General features: G+C 42.7%; 1 protein-coding gene across 6 annotated transcripts in view; it reads right to left on the minus strand.

Annotated features, from left to right (window-relative positions):
- LEF1 (lymphoid enhancer binding factor 1) overlaps positions 1-18,256 on the minus strand; it is a 113,016-nt gene extending 94,760 nt beyond the window's left edge. For 4 of the 6 annotated variants that reach the window (XM_045820378.1, XM_045820379.1, XM_045820376.1 and 1 more), the window contains exons 1-3: positions 17,448-18,256; positions 14,868-14,934; positions 13,082-13,215 (exon numbers count right to left, since the gene is read on the minus strand). In XM_045820378.1, the coding sequence (XP_045676334.1) occupies positions 13,082-13,215; positions 14,868-14,934; positions 17,448-17,663 (417 nt within the window). In that variant the 5' untranslated portion in view covers positions 17,664-18,256. Of the gene's footprint in view, positions 1-13,081; positions 13,216-14,867; positions 14,935-16,147; positions 16,611-17,447 lie in introns of those variants that run through there. The other 2 variants (XM_045820380.1, XM_045820381.1) reach the window with 1 other exon arrangement.
- Positions 18,257-20,657: the final 2,401 nt, after the last annotated feature.

Below are 20,657 nucleotides of genomic sequence, written 5' to 3' on the forward strand. Positions count from 1 at the left end.
TAAAGCAGGAATTTCTGCCCTCTTGGCAGTAGAGGTAGCCTTACTCTCTCCCACTCCCTCACTCACTTTCCACAAGGGAGGCCTACTCATCTCTGGTGACTGAGAGGAGAAACTGGGGAAAGCCAGACGGAGTCTTGGTTTTCTCTTCTGGGGCTAGCTTGCCCAAGCATGGGCTTGTTCCCATTTCCTATTCTCTGGCAGGTAAACCTCTGCTTCTGTCAAGGAGCAGTGTATTCAATTTAAAGAAGTCAAAAGAAGTCCAAATTCATGCCATGGTTCAAGCCACATTCTACAATCCAGCCTTATTAATAAGTAAGCTGATAGTCTGCTCTCCATCTGTCCAGCTTCTTGGCTGTTGCTGGACTTATTCTTGACTGGAAGACGGCATAAAAACTATCAGCCTCAAAACACCAACCATAAACAAGCTTAACGCGATCCAGTACATACTTTCAAATACTTTTTTAAAAAGATTTATTTATTAATTTTTAGAGACGGAAGGGAGGGAGAAAGAGAGAGAGAGAGAGAAACATCAATGTGCAGTTGCTGGGGGCTGTGGTCTGCAACCCTGGCATGTGCCCTGGCTAGGAATCGAACCTGCAATACTTTGGTTCACAGCCTGTGCTCAATCCACTGAGCTATGCCAGCCAGGCACTTTCAAATACTTTAAATAAATGTGTTTAAGGCTAAAATGCAATGCTGGGTTAATACAACTTAAAAAAGTGCCCTGCCTTTGATTCTACAATTCTATTTCCAGCAATTTATTATAAAGAAATAGAATTTGTACAAAGATTTAATGAGACAATATGTATTAATTATAATGCTGCCTAAGATGGGGGAAAAGGTAATACCATTTAAATATCTACCAAAAAACTGCCGCAGTGTTGGTGGTATAGTGGTTAGGAGAGCTGCCTTCCCAAAAAAATGCTTAGGCAATCATTTAAAAGGATATTACATTAGAGTAAAAATGATATCCACTATATTACATTGGTGGGGGAAGAAAGCAAGTTACAAAATGGTATATTGTGCTCCCACTGCCATGAACGTGTAACATATACTGTGTATGTTTATGCATGTTTCAGTATGTGCATGGGAATAACTCTAAAGGCCACAGGTGCGTTTTAATAGTAATCATCTCTGACAGTGGGATCCTGGGAACTTAATACTCATTATTCCGGTTGCTCATCTGAGTTTTCTAATTTTTCCAATGAACATGTATCGATTTTTAGTGAATTATTCTTCTTTTCATTAAAAATAGTTAAGGTTATTGAAAAGAAATTTCCAACACAATCATTAAAATAATTGCTTCCTGTTTTACATTTTAATCACTATTATGATTCATTAATAAATGTTCTGAAAGGCAAATATGATTGTTTTAATGAAAATAAGTCTTTAGACCTCAGGGAAGGGCACTGACTCTACAGCTCACTAAATCAAGGCAGATTACTGCTGTCCCTGAGGATGGGCCCCAGTCTCAATATGGAGACCACAACATTCACCCACAGTTTTCAGCTAAGGTGAAATTCAATACGATAACCATGTAAACTGCCCAGCACAGTATGTGGCACAAGGGAATAGTTTAAAACAACTTAAAAAGTAATTGTTTTCCCTCTCAAAAAAGCAAATTCCAGTTTTAATTTAAAGCTTTTAATGTGTACATATAAAAATGAACAAAAACCAATTCAAGCACTGTTTGGGGAACAATTCTTTTCCTAACCTTGCTGGTGAGCTAACTGGTTATCCCAACTGTAGTAAACGGTAAACACAGTTTTACTCCAGGACTTTCAGGGTTAAGACTTTAAAAACATATAAATGTTAGGAGTCAAGACAAAGTCCAATGCACTTGAGATGAGGTCGCAGCACCCTTTCCCTTCATCCAAGTCTTCTGAGCCAGCGCACCAAGATGGTACATGGGATCGCGATTATCGTGAGGTGGAACGTACAGTGCTTAAAAGGAAGCGTTCTGTACCAAGAAAGCTGACTCTGTGTTGAAATATATTTAATATTTACTGGGTTTTATTGTGAGGAAAAAAGTCTTGAAATATGGAAGCTGAAGTTTTCCATGAGACTATTAAAAAGCACTGATTTCGCTTGCTGCCCAGCCAACACATCCCCTTGGACCGGATCCTTTTAGGTGCCAAGGAAAGCTAGAAAGATTTCAGTTAAAAGAAAAATCAAAGGGGGAGAAAAAAACTTGCCCATTGTCCTCTACCCTCACAACTACAGAGCTCTCCTTTCTCTGTATATTGTGCAGTGGGGAGAAGAAACCCAGCTCCTAAGAACTAAGTGAGGAGAGCAGCCTGACCAAAAATATATTCTTACTCCAGTCCATGGAGTTAAGAATCATCTGGAAATTCTGTATCAAATATTAGAAGGGTATGAGATTATTAACAAATACAAAATTTAGAAATCTGGTCCCTCACACATCTCATTTCCTTACTAGAAGACTTTGGTCCTGAAGAGGAAGATCAGAGGCTTTAACAACTAGGAGAAAAAGAAGCCCAAGAAAAGAAAGCTACCTTTGTAAGGGATGCAACGACAGGTCCCCAAACTTTTTTCGTGCAAGAATTTTTTAAAGGTTAATGTAAGGCCTCTACTCAGTGTTCCAATCCCAGGTCAGCATGGTAGCATAGTAAGAACCAAAAACTTCTTCCCTTTCTCAGTTGCTTCCTGGCTACAGCCATGATCTCTCGTGGCTGCAGAATTCCCAGCAGGTGGGAACCAGAGCACTGGCTTGTACCATCTAAGACTCGAACTTTGCTCCCTTTGCTAGAAAACTGAGTGCTTTTGCAGGCTTTATCTGAATTTTACATCAACCACATAAGGTAGGCAAGCCAGACATTAATATGCCATTTTGTAAATGAGGAAACAAAGGCTGACAGAGGTTAAATAATTTCCCAAGGCTCTTGGGGAAGAGTAGTAGACTTTGGGGTAGGCTCAGTCTTCACAGGGACTGCTTACCCTCATTTAATAAAGACTCGGAAACTGTGCTTTCCCCATTGCAGAAGGATATAATCAATTTACGACATACACTGGCCTGTAAAAGTCGGCACTGATGCTGCCACATGTATTTAGACAGAACACAAAGAATTTTTAATATCAGAAAATATCTCAAGTGTTACTGAAAAAAAAAGAATCCTTTTTATTTGGGGAAGAATAAAAATGAAGTGAAAAGCATTAACCATATGATACTAAAACATAGTTGAGGATAGCTTTCTTTTTATTCTATTTCTATCTCAAGTACACTTCTGGAAAAAAAAAGAGCATTTCTATTATCTCCCCCTCTTCAGTTAGGTTTCTGGACCTAAGTAAGAAATAAGTACTTCTTAGGACCAGTTCTCATAGGAGGGTCTACTCCCACTCCTTTTACTCCAGCAACAAGCTCAGACACTGACTGCTCTCAGCTCTTACTTGGTAACTTGACATTCTGTCAGGAGCGACTTTGACTTCCTCATGAAAGACATTGGTTTAATTCTCTTTTCATTGATGCAACAAATCACAGAAAAAGTAAATAAAATGCTAAGGATTATTTAGCAGACACGTTCAGATTATGCTTTTCACATAACATTTGGTTAGAAAAAGAGAAGTCTTGTGGAAGTATCCAAAAAACCTACAGGAAATTTTTCTAGTACATTCTTTATTCAGCAAATCTTCTGAAGTGCCTATTCTGTACTAGGCTGAATGTGACTACCTCATAATTTATCAGTAGTCTTGGATCAATTGATCAGATAACCAACTATCAACGACAGTTGATAGGTTTTGTTGCAAAATAAAAATGTATGGACTTATAAAATATTTTACTATGTCAGCTTTTAAAAATTTGCTTTGGTGCCTGTTTCATTCAGAAGCTGATGATAATAAAGGAACATTAAACTACACTATAGCCACTCTTCTACTTATATTACAGAGCCTTTCCTCCACCCAGCCCTCATTCAACCCCTCTCTATGTTGAGTAAAGAAGCAAAAGTCCTCTTTTTAAAAGAGAACATAACATCAACGTTTCTCTTTTTAGTGTTTCTTTTTTCTTTTCTTGAAATACATATTATTGATTATGCTAGTACAGTTGTCCCGATTTTTTACCCTTTGCCCCCCTCCACCTGGTACCCTCATTCCCTCCTGCAACTCCCCCTTAGTTCATGTCCATGAATCATGCATATAAGTTCTTTGGCTTCTCCATTTCCTATACTATTCTTCACATCTCCCTGTCTATTCTGTACCTACCAATTTGTACTTCTTAATCCTTGCACCTTTTCCCCCACTCCCTGCCTTCCCCCTCCCAACTGATAACCTTCCAGCAGATTCATAGATATGAATCTGTTTCTGTTCTACTTATTTGCTTAGTTTGTTTTTTAGATTTAATTGTTGATAGTTGTGAATTCATTGTCATTTTAATGTTCATAGTTGTGCTCTTCTTTTTCTTAAATAAGTCCCTTTAACATTTCATATAATAATGGCTTGGTGATGATGAACTCCTTTACCTTTACCTTGTCTGAGAAGCACTTTATCTGCCCTTCCATTCTAAATGATAGCTTTGCTGGATAGAGTAATCTAAGTTGTAGGTCTGTGCTTTTCATCGCTTTGAATACTTGCTACCAGTCCCTTCTAGTCTGCAGTTTCTTTTCAGAAATCAGCTGACAGTCTTATGGCAACTCCCCTATAGGTAACTAACTTCTCTTGCTGCTTTTAAGACTCTCTCTTTATCTTTAACTGTAGGCATTACAATTATGATGTGTCTTGGAGTGGGCCTCTTTGCATCCATCTTGTTTGGGGTTCTCTGTGCTTCCTGGACTTGCATATCTATTTCCTTCACCAAATTAGGGGAGTTTTCTCTCATTAGTTTTTCAAATAGATTTCCAATTTGTTGCTATTTGTCTTCTCCTTCCAGCATCCCTATGATGGGAATATTGGTACATTTGATGTGGTCCTAGAGGCTCCTTAGCCTATCCTTGTTTTCCTGGATTCTCATTTCTTATTACTCTTCTGATTGAATTTTTTTTTCTTCCTTATGTTCCAAATCATTGGTTTGATTCTTGGCTTCGTCCACTCTACTGTTAATTCCCTGTAATTTTTTTCTTTATTTCAGTTAGTGTAACCTTCATTTCTGCCTGGGTCTTTTTTATGCTGTTGAAGTACCCAATGAGTTTCTTAAGAATCCTAATAACCAGTGTTTTGAACTCTGCATCTGGTAGGTCGCTTATCTCCATTTTGTTTAGTTCTTTTTCTGTAGTTTTGTTCTATTCTTTCATTTGGGCCATGTTTCTTTGTCTTCTCATTTTGGCAGCCTCCCTGTATTTGTTTCTATGTATAAAGTAGAGCTGTTTTGACTCCCTGTCTTAGTAGTGTGACCTATTGTAGAAAAGCTTACCTGTAAGTTGGATGGGACAGCGCCTTAAGTAATCACCAGGGTGGGGAAACACTTGTGAACCAGGATGATGAGTCTCAGACATGGTGTCACCACTCTGTGGCTCTGTGTGGGAGAGTGCTCAGAAAAAGGACGAAGGCCACTGCCTTGCCTCTGGAATTTTGTCCAGGAGGAAGCTGTCCCCAGGCACTTGCCCTGATGCTAGACACTTCAGTTTCTCCCTGTAATACACTGGTGCCCTTCTAGCTGCTGCCCCAGTGCTGGAGCCCAGAGGGAGTCAGTCTGCATAAGTCCTAAGTCCACTTTGGGTCCTTTAAGAGTAGAGTCCTGAGAATCCTGCATTTCTTCCACCTCCCTAACTCCCACTGGTTTTTATAGCCAGCAGTAGTGGAGACTTATTTTCCTGGCAATGGAACCTTGGCTGGGTGGTCTAGTGTGGGGTTGGGATCCCTCACTTCTGAGGTATACCTCCCAATTTTTATCCACCACATGTGGGGTGGGACTGCCCATTCTGCGTCTCTGTGTCTCTGCTCCACCTACCTGTCTGGACAGATGTGATTTCTTTAATTTCTTGGTTGTCAAAGACTTCCATACATCTCACTTTTCTAATGATTCTGGGTGATGGTTGTACTGTAGTTTAGTTGCATTTTTACGAGGTGCATGAGGAGGCAAGGCCTGTTTACCTACACTTCCATCTTGTGATTTTCTGAGTCAGGCCCTTAGGGTCATGCCACATGCCACCTTGGTGGCTTTTCCCTTTTCTCCTTCAGAAACTGGGGGTGAGGCCCATGATGGTGTCCCACATGCTGTAGGTCGCCTCCAGGCTGCAGGTTGCATATGGCTGGAGCAGGAGTCGGCACGCAGGGCTGTGCACAGGCCAGGCTCGTGTGAGCTAGTTGGTTGAGGGGAAGGGGCAGCGGCCAGGAGGGCAACAACACATTTGTATGACGAATTACTTGTGGGCATAGCTCGAAACAATGATCAATAATCAAACGTTTTTGAGTTTACTTGCCTCTCGTTACCTACAAAAATAAAACCCATTTCTAGCCCTTCTGTGATGCAACATCTCTTCCAGTCATATTTCTCAGTCAGAAAGAAGAAAGAACACAGGTAACCAAAACTCTTGTTGGCTCCCAATGCCCTTGCAAATTTCCTACTACGAACTGAAGGCAAGTGAGTACCATTCCTCAGTGAGCTTTGTAAGTGATCTACACATAGCAAGTACATAACTTCAGCAGGTTTATAATTCTAGATAGAGTAGGTATTGTGTTCACATACACTATTTTAGAGACTTTAATCCTCTGAAGAGCCTCTGTTAATTGTCTATAAATAGTCCAGACTAAGTTGGCTACCCTATCAAAATCTCTCAAGTTAGGAACCCCTGTTCACTATCTGTGTTCAACTCCCCGCTCTCCCTTTGGTGCATTTCAAACCCAGCCACCCACTCTCTGTTGTTCATCTGTAGGTCATTTTCCGGCTTTATGCATCTAAATCTTAGAAACTGGATCATTTATTTGCCTAAAATGACTTAATACCTTATAGCAGAGTCTCCATTTCCTAGACTGTGACTTCATAAGGTCACAATTAATATTTAAAAAGTGATATGCAGCTAAAACATATTTTTTTAATTATTTAAATAAAATCCAATGGCTGCCTTTTCCATATGAGTAAGGACCTGTCGGGACAGTACAAAGTAGTACTAAGTCTCTTGATTGCTGTAATATTACCTTCCACAAGCTGTCTCAGTTTGGCATAGCCACTTAATAACTTTAAAGACCCAAGTGTTAAATGAATATTCTCTTTTTAAAAACCATAGTCCCATAACAGCAGTACTTCTATATTGGGTTGGCCAAAAATTCTATTTAGTTTTTTCCATAAAAGATACATTTTTCATTTTCACCAATAACTTTATTGGATGTTTTGAGTATGCTAGCTATCTCCTGCTATTTATTGGCTTCTAGTGGGTAGAGGCCAGGGGTGCTGCTAAACATCTTCCAGTGCATAAGACAGCCCCACAGTAAAGAATCATTTGGCCAAAATGTCAATAGTACCAAGAAACTTCACAAACCTTTTCAGATACATTCAATCAGTCACAGCACCTTCTCCACACATTGTACAAATCTTTTTTTGCATTTCAGTTGCATTTTTACCTTTCTTGAAATAATAAAGCATAATATGCCATAAATGTTACATATTTTCTTCCATCTTCAATATTAAATTGGCTGCAAAAAATTCATCAATTTTGATAAGTTGTTGTTTAAATGTATGCTGATATGACAGCTGTCACAATTCGTTCTAACAAAACTTTTTGAATAAAGTTAAAGACAACTAGGCACTATGAGGGCCATCGTATGGAAAAAACCAAATGAACTTTTTGGTCAGCCTGGTAACTCTGAGCTCTGCTTTGCCAAGAAATAAAACAGATGTGCTTTTCTGCTGGCCCACAGACCATGCTGGCACATTTTTGTCTTTAAATTCCAAGTCTATCTTGATATTAAAGGGAAACTAGTTTTATAAAATTCTAACCGTATCTATAATACATAAATGAGAAACAAAAGGAGTCAGAGAAGAATGTAGTGATCCAATTGCTTAAAAAAAAGTCAGTCACGTAAACCAAAAATGGTTCTGTCTAAAGAACTAACAGGATTAATAAAAAAAAAGACTCAAAAGCTACAAAATTTTGATATTATTTATGGAAGAATACTTTTGAGGCTACAAGTTCAAGTTCAGAGAGACCCCTTTGTGAGGGCCCTATCTCTGTCCTGTTAAATCTCACATGAGTCTTTGACCACAAGACTCACGTGACCAAAGCAAAATAATGGGGTTGATAAGAGTAAATCCAGGACCTGTATGGGGGTAGAAGAAGGTTACTTCAAAGAGCAAGGTTTTCTGCAGGTTGTTTTTATGGCCTTGTTTTAGTGAAATTGGTTTGTTCTCAGGTACTTATAAATAAACAAGAAATTTCTAGGATTATTTAAAAATATACATATCTGAATAAGGGTCATACTTTTGCAGTACCAGTCATACACCAGCTCCCACAGGCCCATGCAGTGTGCTGCCTGGGCTCCTGGGAGAAGCAAGCTGTTCGTCGTAAGATATTTAAGATAAATGCCTAAGGAGGGTGACAGTAGCATCCAGCTATTCTTATTGTGACCTTTTCCCAACTGTGTAGCAGTACAGTTAAGAATGAATCAAACAGAAGAGTCTAGAGCTGCTAAGGAATTTTCCCATGCTTTCTTCTGATATCTACATTCAAATCTGAAAGACAACACATTTTCTAAAACTTAATTTCTCCTGCAGTTGAGGTAAAGAGGAAAATTTAATATGCTTAGCTTCAAAAAGTGTACAACTTAGATCAGAAAATTAAAAGTAACTTGTCAGTAAGTAAAATTAAGTAGCTCCTTGCAGTGAAGTGGCAAGACATACTCTCTTAAAAATCTCGCTTAGGCCCTGGCTGGTGTGGCTCAGTGGACTGAGTGCTGGCCTGCAAACCAAAGGGCTGATGGTTTGATTCCCAGTCAGGACACATGTTTGGGCTGCAGGCCAGGTCCCTGGTTGGGGGTACATGAGAGGCAACCACAAACTGATGTTTCTCTCCCTTTTTTCTCCCTCCCTTCCCCTCTGTCTAAAAATAAATAAATAAAATCTTTTAACAAAATCTTGCTCAAAATATAAGCCATAGTCTCCTCTACCCTTGAATTATTATTTCTCTGATTATCTTCAAAGCTACACGAATGCGATGTACAGTGATTTAAGTGAACGCTTACTGATTAGACATATCCACCTTAGTTCCTTAATTCCAGATGGGAGCAATGACAGAAATCAAATTTCAGCTGCTTGTAAGCAAATACAAACAAGGGGCAGAGGGGAGGTTAAGACAAGCGTATGAGAGGTATAATTCTGTTCATCAGATATCCAAATGTTGACTCCCTTGAGGTAAAAACTATACATTAGAACCCAAACTCATGAGTTGTTGGAAATAATGAAAAAGGAACCCCTGAAACATTTTAATAGCAGCGTCTAATACAAATAAGAAAGATACAATGCAAACAAACACCTTCCTTTCCCACGTAAAGATCCATTCAGAAAGATCACAGAGAAACCAACACAGGGCCAGCAGCGCTGTGCTGCCCAGGTGCTCCTGTGGTCGGTGGGACCCAGCTGCACACTCGCTGCTTCCTGCACTAAGCCTGCTGCTTTTCCCTCCCCCAAGCAGCTGAAGAGACATGAGATGTTTCCCTTCAAAGGTGTTAAACATTTGGGTAGTGTGAGGGACAAATGGAAGCCTGACACCTAAGATGAATAACCACAGTGCAGTAGGCCAGTGGGAACTTTCACTGGGTTAAAGCCAGCCCAGCTCACTGCTCACACGGTACTCAGGCATACAAATGCCAGGACTCCACAAAGGAGGAAACAAACTATTTTATTCTTTTAATATTAACCTTTACCATTGGCCTACGTAGATTATCATAAAGGAGACTTAGAGAAAGAAAGCCTTGAGCGTATGCTTTTAATACAGTCGCCAGGGTCTTTGCTCTAATGTGTCGAACAGGCTCCTGCATCTCCTTCGCACTCTCTATGACAACAAGCCAAGGTTTACTGGGCTTTGAGAACTCACTCTTGCTTGACACCAAATGGGTTTTCATTATAGGTACTTTCTTGTTAGGTCCATTTGATCTGAATTAAGAATTCTTATTTAAAATTCGGTGAAACACCCAATTGTAAGATTTGTGGTATAGACACACCACTAAGAATTCCAGTTGTGGAAGGGTGTAATTAGCCCATTAAAATGTCCCTCCTGAAGGAAAAAAGCTGGACTGGCGAGGGTGGTTCTCCTGAGTAGGTAATCCTGTACTTAGGTCATAAGTATTGTAAAAGCTGTGTGATCATACATGTCAGTGTTTGTCTAAAAAAGAGGAAAAGCACACGGAATTGTCAGAATGAGCTACCAGCAGAAACATTTCTGTGCCTGCCTGTGGCCCTAGTGGGTCTTCTCCGGACTACCTGCAGTTACTAACAATGGAAGATTCTGTGTGGGAAGGGGCAGTCAGGACCTTCCCCCACCCCCAGATGTTTTTCTAGCCGTAACACCTGCAGGTGGCAGATGCAGTAAACAAGCAGTTGTTTGTAATGCAAATTCCAGTAAAGAAATGCCTGAGGGCTGCTTCCACCTTAAGTCCAAACACAAATGGTCACCCTGCTCCTGACACCCCAGATAAAAACCTATCACCATGGATGTCAGTTACACAAACACTCCTGCTACGGACAGAGTTAGACATTGAGAAGGCAGAAGTGTGGTTAGGGGCGATGGAGAGAGGCTGCCTTCCGGTTACAGTGTCTCCGGTCTCAGATACGTTAAAAACAGCTGTTAGATATTAAACACCAAAGATTGCAACTCATTTCGGTGGGACCTTAAATTAAAAAATTTGACATAGCCTTGTGGTTAAATCAGAAAAGCTTCTGGAATTGTGCAAACTGCAAAATATCTGCAAGAAAATGTGCCTGAAATAAATATGTCCTAAAATGTAACAGAATAAAGCAGAGCAGCAGATGAGAGTGTAAAGTAACTGTTTCCTGACCACACCCCTCTCTCCTCCACTCTACACCCACCAACATTTACTCTGGCCACAAATCTTTCCTAAATAATGAATGGCTGTTCAATTTACTGACCTCAAAATTTCAATACATACACTAATAATAAATACCTTCCATTTTCTATCGAAATTTCAAAATGATTAATATACAGGGGTCGGGGGACGTTGGAGAGAAATGCTGAAGGAAGAAACTGCTCATTGAAAGAAAAAAGGAGAAATGATTTTCAACATTAGTAGGGATCATTTATAAATACCAACAGATTTTTATTATATTGTCTTTAAAAATGTTTTGAACGAAGAAGTAGCTGCACTATGGAACAAGTCCCCACAAATACTCATTAAGCATGAACTGTGTGCACAGCTTTGAAAAGTATAAGATTGTTTTAGTGGCTACTTTCTATTGTTTAACAAGTCAGAGACTATAATCTAGATTTGTCAGAAAGATTATTTGTTGTTCTAAGAAGGCTTTCAACAGTAATCTTCAATTATTCCTTATCTAAAACATATTCTCCACATTCATCTAAAAAAACCCCAGCAAAACAAAATATCCAAGTTATAAAAGAAATATCTGGTATGTTTGCACGTTCAGTTCAAGAAACACAAACTCTCCTACAAATTTTAAAACTTAAAGAAGCATTTATTTGGGAATGGCTTCTAAATATTAAACTATGTTTGTTTTTATTAGTTCATTCACTTTTTAGGTAGGAGATTCATATTCACCACATAGGCATCTCTACCATTACATATTTAAAAAGACTTTTAAAATAACATGTGAAATTGCTATCACCTAAAGCAACCATCATGAGATCTCCAAGATCGCCACTGTAGTCGTGACATGAAAACTAGAAAAATCTTATTCCCTACACAAAACGTCAAATATCTCTTTGAAATCTGTGGAAAAATACAGATTTACAGTGCCCACATAAAATAGTTATATTTCATATACCTATAATTCCAACAACTGAGTACTGTAGGTAATTAAGATAACCACCAATACTCTTGTGAGTATGAGCCATTCCTCTTGGCAATTTTGGTGAATCTTCTTGACCCCAGATTCTGTTCACTGAGGTATTAATGACACTACTTTCTCCAGATGATTGTGGCTAATTTTTTTCACTTAGTGAAAGAACTGGGCTAAGAAGGCAAAAATCATAGGTTCCTTTTTACTATCAGAATTTGACTTCAGGCAGAGCCAGGAAGAATGGAAAACTCTAATCCCTAAGACCCAGACATACATGCTTCTCGTTGGTTTTAGGTGGTGGAGCCAGAGTGAGATTGAGTGAAGGTGTAAGTGTATTGATGGACCAGTAAAAAGCAATCTCCACTGCTCCAGGGATGGTTTTCAGGGATCACCCCAACACCAGCACACCTCACGTTCCCATACTACGTGTTCCCTTGTAGATGCTTGCTTTATATAAATGAAGTTTCCACTTCCCAGCAAAAGAGAAAGACCATCAACTAACAGATCTGGAATTCCTTATAGTGTTATGCATTTGCACCATGCAGTTATAATGTCATTGCATTTTTACAACTTTAAAAGTTAACTGAACCACAAGACAAAAAGAACCATTTTCACAGGGTTATCTTCAAGTGATCTTTTCTGAACAGTTGACAATAAAGTAAAAAATAGCTCATCCCAACTGATATTAAAGAAACAATAGCTAATACAATGCAAGGAGGACATCGTTTTAGAAGCTGAAGTAACATTCTGAATGTTCAGCTCTAGATGAGCCAAACGAGTTCTGATGCTGGATGGCTCCAGGGCAGTGAAAGCTGTATAATACTCAGCTAACTGAAAGAGTAAGTCATTTTTTCCCTCTCATCAGCACAGAAAACAAAATACTCATAAAATTATAAATCTGTTGACTTCACTTAATTTCATGAAAACTGGCGGTATGTTATTATTAATCTTAACCCAATAAGCCAAAGGATAAAATTCCAAATACAAGACATCCAAGTTGGAACTCTTTTAAGGAAGCCATTCCTCATAACAGATCCTATTTAGCAATGAGTGGTCATATATAATAAAAAGCATTTCCAATGTGTTTAAAAAAATTTTGACAAAATACAAATCAATTTGCTCTTTTGAAAACAATCTGCAACATGTTATAGATTGCATGTTACTCACTGTTCTTGGAATGGGTGGAGAAAGAGATCCATTTGACATGTATGGGTCATTATTCATATTCGGCATCATTATGTACCCGGAATAACTCGAGTAGGAGGGTCCCTTGTTGTAAAGGCCTCCATCTGGATGCTTCCCTGAGAGAGTCCAAAGAACAATTGATGATGCACTGGCTTCCTTTTTATATTACTGTTTTTTATTTGAAAATCAGCTAGTTCCATGACAAATCAGGCCTTTCATAAAACAGTTGTTTACAAAACATTGTAACTGAATTATTATGCTCTATTTTAGATTGATAGTATTTGTTCTCTTAAATGAAATTAGCAGGGAACCAGATGTTTTAAAAACATGTGTTTCAATTTACTACTACTACTGACTGGTGTTTTTACAAAAATAAGTGTTATCCCTCTAATTTAATTTGTTCGGATACCAACAAGCTGGACTAAAAAAAGAGACACATGAAAGAACATACACAAACCTAAAGCTGTAATATGAATACATTAGACCATCTAGCTATTCACACACGTATATATTTATACACTTAAAGTTACTCTCTACCTTATAGCAAATGTGAAAATCCTACCTGTGCTTCTAGATTTCTAGAAAATTTCTAGATTTTACCAAGGAAGAGAGCTGTAACTAGTACATGAGGGATTACCCAAATTTATAAGGAGTAATTCCAGTAGCTTAATTTTACGTGTTACTCTTACATCATTTTTCCAAAGCAATTTCCATGTGTTCAGTATATACATTTCTTCTCTTTAACCTGTATAACTACTTTGTAGCTCAGAAAGAAGCCTGATATTATAGTTCTCTCCCTTTCTTCTCTGGCTGACACACTGTATGTACAAACACCTCGTTCTGGTCAGGCCAATTGCAAATAATCAAAAGAGAACAGAAAAGCTGACCATCTGACAAGGCAACTCTACAGATTCTTTGATTCTTTTAAAGTCACACAGAGTTTTCCCTAAATCTAAAAAATATATGTCCAATTGTTAAAGTTTTGAGCAAGAATCAAAAATGCGGAGGAAGTCACATTATCATGTTTCATATGCATAGCTTCTAATTTTACAAATGAAGTTTTCTATTTTTACAAATCACATTCTGCTTTACTGAGCATTCTGCTTTATTCTGTGCATTCTCTGTTTGCTTTCTTACTGTAAGTGGAAATAGCATTTTAACAAATGAAAATCCGTGTGAAACTATTCAAGTTAGAAAATAAATTGGTTTAGACTGTCACTCTTTATAACAATGCAGGAACAAATACTAAAGATCTAAGCCAATTAAAACTGTAGGTAAAATAAGAAAAAGAGGAAAACTCATTATTTCCTCTTCCACAAAAAATCTGGAAGCCAAATGAAATCCAAAGGCACCCAACTTATTCAAAGACAGTTTTAAAATTATATAAATACACATTAAAGATAAGCATTACATTTCCTGGGTCCCCACCCCCCATTTTATTAAAAAGAGTGGGCACAGTCTTATCACATCTGATCCCATTTTTAAAAAGATTTTATTTATTTTTAGGGAGGGAAGGGAAGGAGATAGAGAGAGAAAGAAACACCAATGTGCGGTTGCTGGGGGCTGTGGCCTGCAACCCAGGCATGTACCCTGACTGGAATCGAACCTGGGACACTTCGGTTCGCAGCCCACGCTCAATCCACTGAGCTATGCCAGTCAGGGCTTGATCCCATTTTTTGGGGGGGGACTCAAAATAACAAAATGTACCTACAATCACAAATTGCACGTGTTAAATGATTAAGTTGAGAGAAGTAGAATTAAGTCTTACCATCATCAGGGTGTTCTCTGGCCTTGTCATGGTAGGACTCCTGAGAGGTTTGTGCTTGTCTGGCCACCTAACAGCATGAATCCACACCCCCAAAAGAAAGAAAAACACCTTAGAGTTTGTGACAATACTAATATAAATGTGTGTCAATTGGTAACTTAAAGGAGGAGGGTTAGGTGCAACTCAATCAGCTGCTTTAGTAACCTAAAGAGGTGGAGGCTAGGGTTAAGTACTGGAAAATCTTTTTCTTTTCAACATGTATTTCTGAATCATTATTATTTTACCCAGCAGTAGAAAAAGGATAAATAGTGAGAGGAAAACAATAACAATATAGTAAATTTGGGAAATATCCACATGCTGCTCTGACTGCTGTTTGCTAAAATGCATCAAGGCTATTTGGATGCCCAATATGATAGGAGTTTGCATCAATGCCGTTGATCATTTTGATAGCTTCTTCAACCACTGTTCACTTCAATCAAAGCTGATTAAAAGCACGCTGAAATATCACTTTGCAACTGAAAATGACATTTTAAATAAAAACAGGCCAACCACTCCCAGATGGGGGCTTAAGGCCACTGTCCCAAGCCAGACCCAGCAGGAGCTCCATTCCTTGTAAGCTACCATGGCTGGCTGAGTGCAAGCTTACAAGAGAAAAGTAAACTACTCTGTGGTTAAAGAAAGGAAAATTTGAGAGTTGGGTTATAGACATCTAAAAGGTAGCCCAGCTAATATCAGTTCTGGTAACCACCATCCACCCAGGCTCAACCACGTGCAAATCAGTGGTATTACCCTCTTCACCATCTTCCTCCGGGCTGCCCCATGCCCATTTACCTCCAGGACCAAGACTGACTGAGCCCTAACACCTGGATTCTGGGCTTCAAATACAGCACCCTTTTCCCCAGAGCAGAAACATGCAGAAAATGTGAAATGGTGGCAAATTCATTTATAAAATAAGGAAGGAGAGCAACATGGGTAGGAAGAAATAGAGGCTCCTCCACAAGTATGAGAGTTTGGCCTGAGTGTTTGGCTGTTTTTTGTTGTTGTTGTGTTGTTGTTGTTGTTGCTGTTCTTTGGACATGTCATCCTCCCACCCCCAAGACTTCCTCCCCCTGAATACACACAGTCACAAACCATGTAAATGGGGCTGGGTTCACCCTATCTCCCACCACCAAGTCCCCCTCAAATTGGCATAATGGGAAGAAAGATTCAGAGGTTAAAGAACACCCTTATATGTTCTCCTTAGAACCCAGGTCCCATTCTTCCATTTTAAAAGGCGTACTCACCCCTGCCATCGGAATAAAGAAGGTAACTCTGAGGTGTTCTTAAACGCGTTGTTTAAAACCAAAAATGCCCCCGCCCCCAAAACCACACGCTTTCTTTTTGGGGGCAGAAGGATGCCATTTAAGGGAAAAGGGTATACCCTCCAAGTTTCTTTGGAGGGAAGAATCGTTGTTGAAATCATCTGAGTGTCAGAACACTTCTACCGGATTTCCTTCAAAGCGTTTCCCAGCAGTCGAACTAGGGTGGCCAGTGGAGTGTCCGGTATCAGGGTCCATCCGCCCACCCCACCCCTTTCTGCAGCTCTACAGTGGCCTTAAATAGCCCTTCCGCGGGGTCCCCGCTCGCGGCTTGCTCCCGCTGGCACCCACGTGTCTCTATTTACTCTACTCCAGTTACCAGCGCTATCGCCCGCCACGGGCCAGGAGATCTGATAAAGCGCTTTCCACCCTCCCCTGAGTGGGTGCCCTGGCTTCCGCCCCAGCACCACTCTGACTCTCCTGTCTTCGGTGTAGATTTAAGGCCTGATCCGGGCCCAAATTAACCCCAAATATAAGAGCTTTTTAAGCGACGCGGGTTGGAGAAATCTAGTGTTGCGGGAGGAACTGCGAGGGGGTGGCTCGGTTCAGCGCGCCCACGGCTCTGGGCAGTGGGCCGGGCGCTGGGACTCCGGCGGCCGCGGGGACCGCGCCCCACACTGCCCCAGCTGCCAGGGCGCGCGCCCCCACGGCAGGTCGGCTTCGCACGAGCCCAGCTCAGCGGCGGTTGGGCCAGCCCCTCCTGTCCCCGGCCCACGCCCGCCTCCCCTTCCTCTCCGCCTGTGGCTCTGCTCGTCTCTACCTAAGCCTTTGGTGGTGGTTTAACGCATTTTTTGCAGAGATCTCTACCGAGATAGCGGATGCACTTTGTTTTCCGTCCTACGGCAAACTTCTCACTTCAGACATCCTCGCTTTAGAGCATGGCATCCTCTGAATGCCAGTGAGAAGTCCGAAGGACAAACGTTGTGTGCTAAAGGCCAACTTCTCCGCCCGCAAACCAACGGTTTAGCCACCTAACCCTAAACGGATCCACTTGGAATAAGTTTCCCTGCACAGCTCTCCACCTCCCACCCAACACGCGCGCGCACGCACGCACACACACACACAAAGGAGGAAGGATGACCAGGGGCTCATCCACACTCCAGCAGACGAGGGACCCACGAGGGACTGCCGCCGAGGCTGCCTGGTGCCTGCCCCGCCTCTCTCGCTCGCCGCTCCATCCCGCGACCCGCCACGCCGCTCGGCGCTCGGGCAGCGGCCCACTCACCTCGTGTCCGTTGCTGGCCGGGATGATTTCGGACTCGTTAACCAAGGAAGACTTGATGTCGGCTAAGTCGCCTTCCTCTTCGGGGTGACTGATCTCGGCGAAGATCTTCTCCTTCTGGGGATCGCCCTCGTCCTTGAAGGGAATCATCTCGTCCGTGGCGCAGAGTTCCGGGTCGCCCCCGCCGCCGCCGCCGCCCGCCCCGGAGAGTTGGGGCATCCCGACCACTCTGTAATCTCCGCTTTGCTGGGGGAGCACTCGAGGCGACAGCAGGAAAAGAGGGGGTCAACGAAAAGGGGGGAGGAAAGAAGAATTGGAAGGATGCGTGAGGTAAGACGGGGCAGAAGCGAGGTCGGCTAGCGCGGGGCCGGCGGCCCGCAGCCGGAGCAGCTGCAGTGGCTCCGGAGTCCCGGAGGCCGCCCGTGCCTTCCCGCTCCGCGAAGACTGACGCCTGCGCCCGCTCTGGAGGCCGATGGGCACCGGGCTGCGAGGGCCCAGCAGTCGGCGCTTCTGCGGACAGTGGCGCGGCGCGGCGTGCTCTAGGCTCCGCTGCCCTGGCGGCCACCCCACGCCCCCAGCAGACGCGCGCCGAGGGCGCCGGTTCTGGCGAGGCACGACTCTCCAAAGTGCGGAACAGGGTCCGTCGGCGCGTCTCTACGCAAGCCTTTCTACCCTAGTCGAATGCCGCCTTGGGAACTGGTTTTCCGAGAAAAACGGAGAACTGAGCAAAAAAGGCTCCGTCTGACCCAGCGGCAAAGGTGCAAGGAGAATCAGAAGATAACGAAATGTCCGCTTCCTGGAGGGTAAAAAATAATAATAATAAAGAGTTCTCGGGTTGGAGATGTCCTCTTTAGAGCTTATTTCCTTCCCATTCGCTTCCCATTCGGTTTTCCTTCTCCAGGCGCGTTTAATCTGCTAGTGGAGGAGGAGGAGGAAGAGGAGGAGAAAGAGGTGGGGGCGGAGGATGAGGGGAAGAGAAAGAGAAGTTTGCCAAGAATAAAGTTTGTGCCGTCGAGCTCTGGGAGTCGGCAGTGGAGGGCACGGCGGGGTCTCGGAGAGTCACAGCAGGGGCCTCGAACCCAACTGCTTCTTCCAGGAGCTGGAGCCGACACACACGCTCAGAGCTCGACCCCTCTTTGTTCCCGGCTCGAATTTCTCAGCCTGGCTCGCGGGCTGTCTCGCTCGCCGCTCTCCACGCCTCCGCTGGGCCTCCCTGTCAAAGCAAAGAGCTGCACCCCTCGGATTCTCCCGGCCAAGGGGAGGGGACGCCGCGGGCTTGGCCGTGTGTGCGGGATTCGGGTGCGTCCCGGGCCTTTGGCCGGAGAGCACGTAGCCTGGGTCCCTCCAACGCGCCTTGCCCCGCAGGTGAGCGGCTGTGCCTACCCACCGCTTCTCCTCCCCGCGCGCCTCGCTGGCGCTGAAAAGCTACCCATTTGCGTCTCCTCCTCCCCCTCCCATCCCCCGCCTCCAGCTCTCCTTGGCTGCTCGTGGGGGGGGGGGGGAGGGGGACCGCGAGTGGAGGTGGTGATTGAGGACTTTTTTTTTTTTCCTTTCCCAGAGCCTGTAAGACGAGTCCTAGTTTTAGGGTGTGTTTGTGTGTGCGCGCACGCGTCCGTGTGCGCGCGCGCTCCTGGAGGGAAGAATCAGGCAATTTGGCAGAGGAAGGAAGGACCGGACTCTTCTTGTTACCCATTGAGAGTCAGGCTTTGCCTGCGTGAAATGACAAGAAACTCCCCGAATGGTTTAACTTCATCATCTAAGTATCTCTTTTCTTGTTACCTCCTTCCCACCCCCTCCTCTGCAGTCTCACGCACACCTCCTTGCTGCCTCCCTTTCTACCCCCGCCCCCGCCCGGCTCTGGCAAGGGGAGGAAGATGAAAGAGAAGCCGCCGCAGCTGTGATCGACACCACATTGATAGATGCTCTGACCGAGCGGATGAGGCGGGAATCGGACAGAGAGAAGAAGGCAAAAGAGAATATAACAGACATCGCTCAACTCACGAGTGAACGGAAGCAAGGACAAGGGAGAGAGTTGTGGCTTTCCTAAATGTAATGCCAAAGGACAAGGGATCACACGCTAGCAAAAATAAAATCTCCAGGCTTACCGAGAGTGATATAGGACGAGGAAGAAAAAAAACTGAAGATCTTAATTATCGCTTTTTAAATTAGATCTATTACATTACATCCTCACCATGTGATGTACATAGAGAGTCACTCTAGGTCTCTCCTGGATTTTCGGAATTACACCCACAATGTGTGGGAATGTCACCGAGGATGAAAAAGCAACCGAGGGAGGAGGACGAGGAGGCAGAAGGACCCAGGAGAGCCCGGCCGGCAGAGGGAGAAAAGATCCGCAGTTCCTGGCCCATCCGACTGCCTGCTCAAAGGGACCCTTGGAGTTGCCAGTCCGAATCCGACCCCACACATTCTCCAGTCTCCACCGTCTCTCTGATGCATTTTATGCAAGGACAGGACTTTTAAGGAGATGCTTTGTGAAAGTGACAGTATAAGCGAAGCTGAAGTTTGAAAACACATTACATTTTGTTCCCTGGCTCTCAAACCCCTCTCAGTTAAAAATCCAGGCGAAATTATTATACCCAATACAGTAGCCATCTGTAAAAACCTCAGAACAGTAAACATGGGGCAGGAAGAAATGTGTCCACATCTCCCTCAATTTGAAAATAAGGAAAATACTAAAGAATCCGACTTTAGCTCTACCATACAGGAACAGTCAGGCGAAGACCCCTCTTCTTTTCCTAGGAGGGAACCCCTGCTGCCACACACTGACAACAGTGCTCTAAATGAGCACCTAAAACTGCACCTACTGGTGACTGCTTCCTGGGGATGGGGGTTTTCTAGGAAGCAAATTTAAAAACTATCATTTAAAGGGTTCTCTAGGTCACATAGAGAATGGCGAGTAGCCATTCTCTCGCCATTCTTTCCGGGGACATTGGGCTGGTGAAGGGAACCAGGAAGAGTGAAACACTAAAGCCACTTTGCATAGCTGACAATGCTATGCCTTAGAGAAGAAAAATTAAAAGAAGTGTTCTGCTGCAATGTGTCTATATGGCAATACTGAAGAGGTTGGAAAGAAAACAATTTTATTTTTTGATTGGCGTTCATATGCAATTTCCCGTGAAGCTGTGTGCCAGTGTGAGTACAAGGTCCTAGAAATGGGAACATGTAGCTACGTCAGACATTTACACCGTTTCC

Source organism: Phyllostomus hastatus, unplaced genomic scaffold (assembly GCF_019186645.2).
Source record: "Phyllostomus hastatus isolate PE091 unplaced genomic scaffold, TTU_PhHast_1.1 phas_scaffold_39, whole genome shotgun sequence".
In the NCBI taxonomy this organism is placed as follows: Eukaryota; Metazoa; Chordata; class Mammalia; order Chiroptera; family Phyllostomidae; genus Phyllostomus; species Phyllostomus hastatus.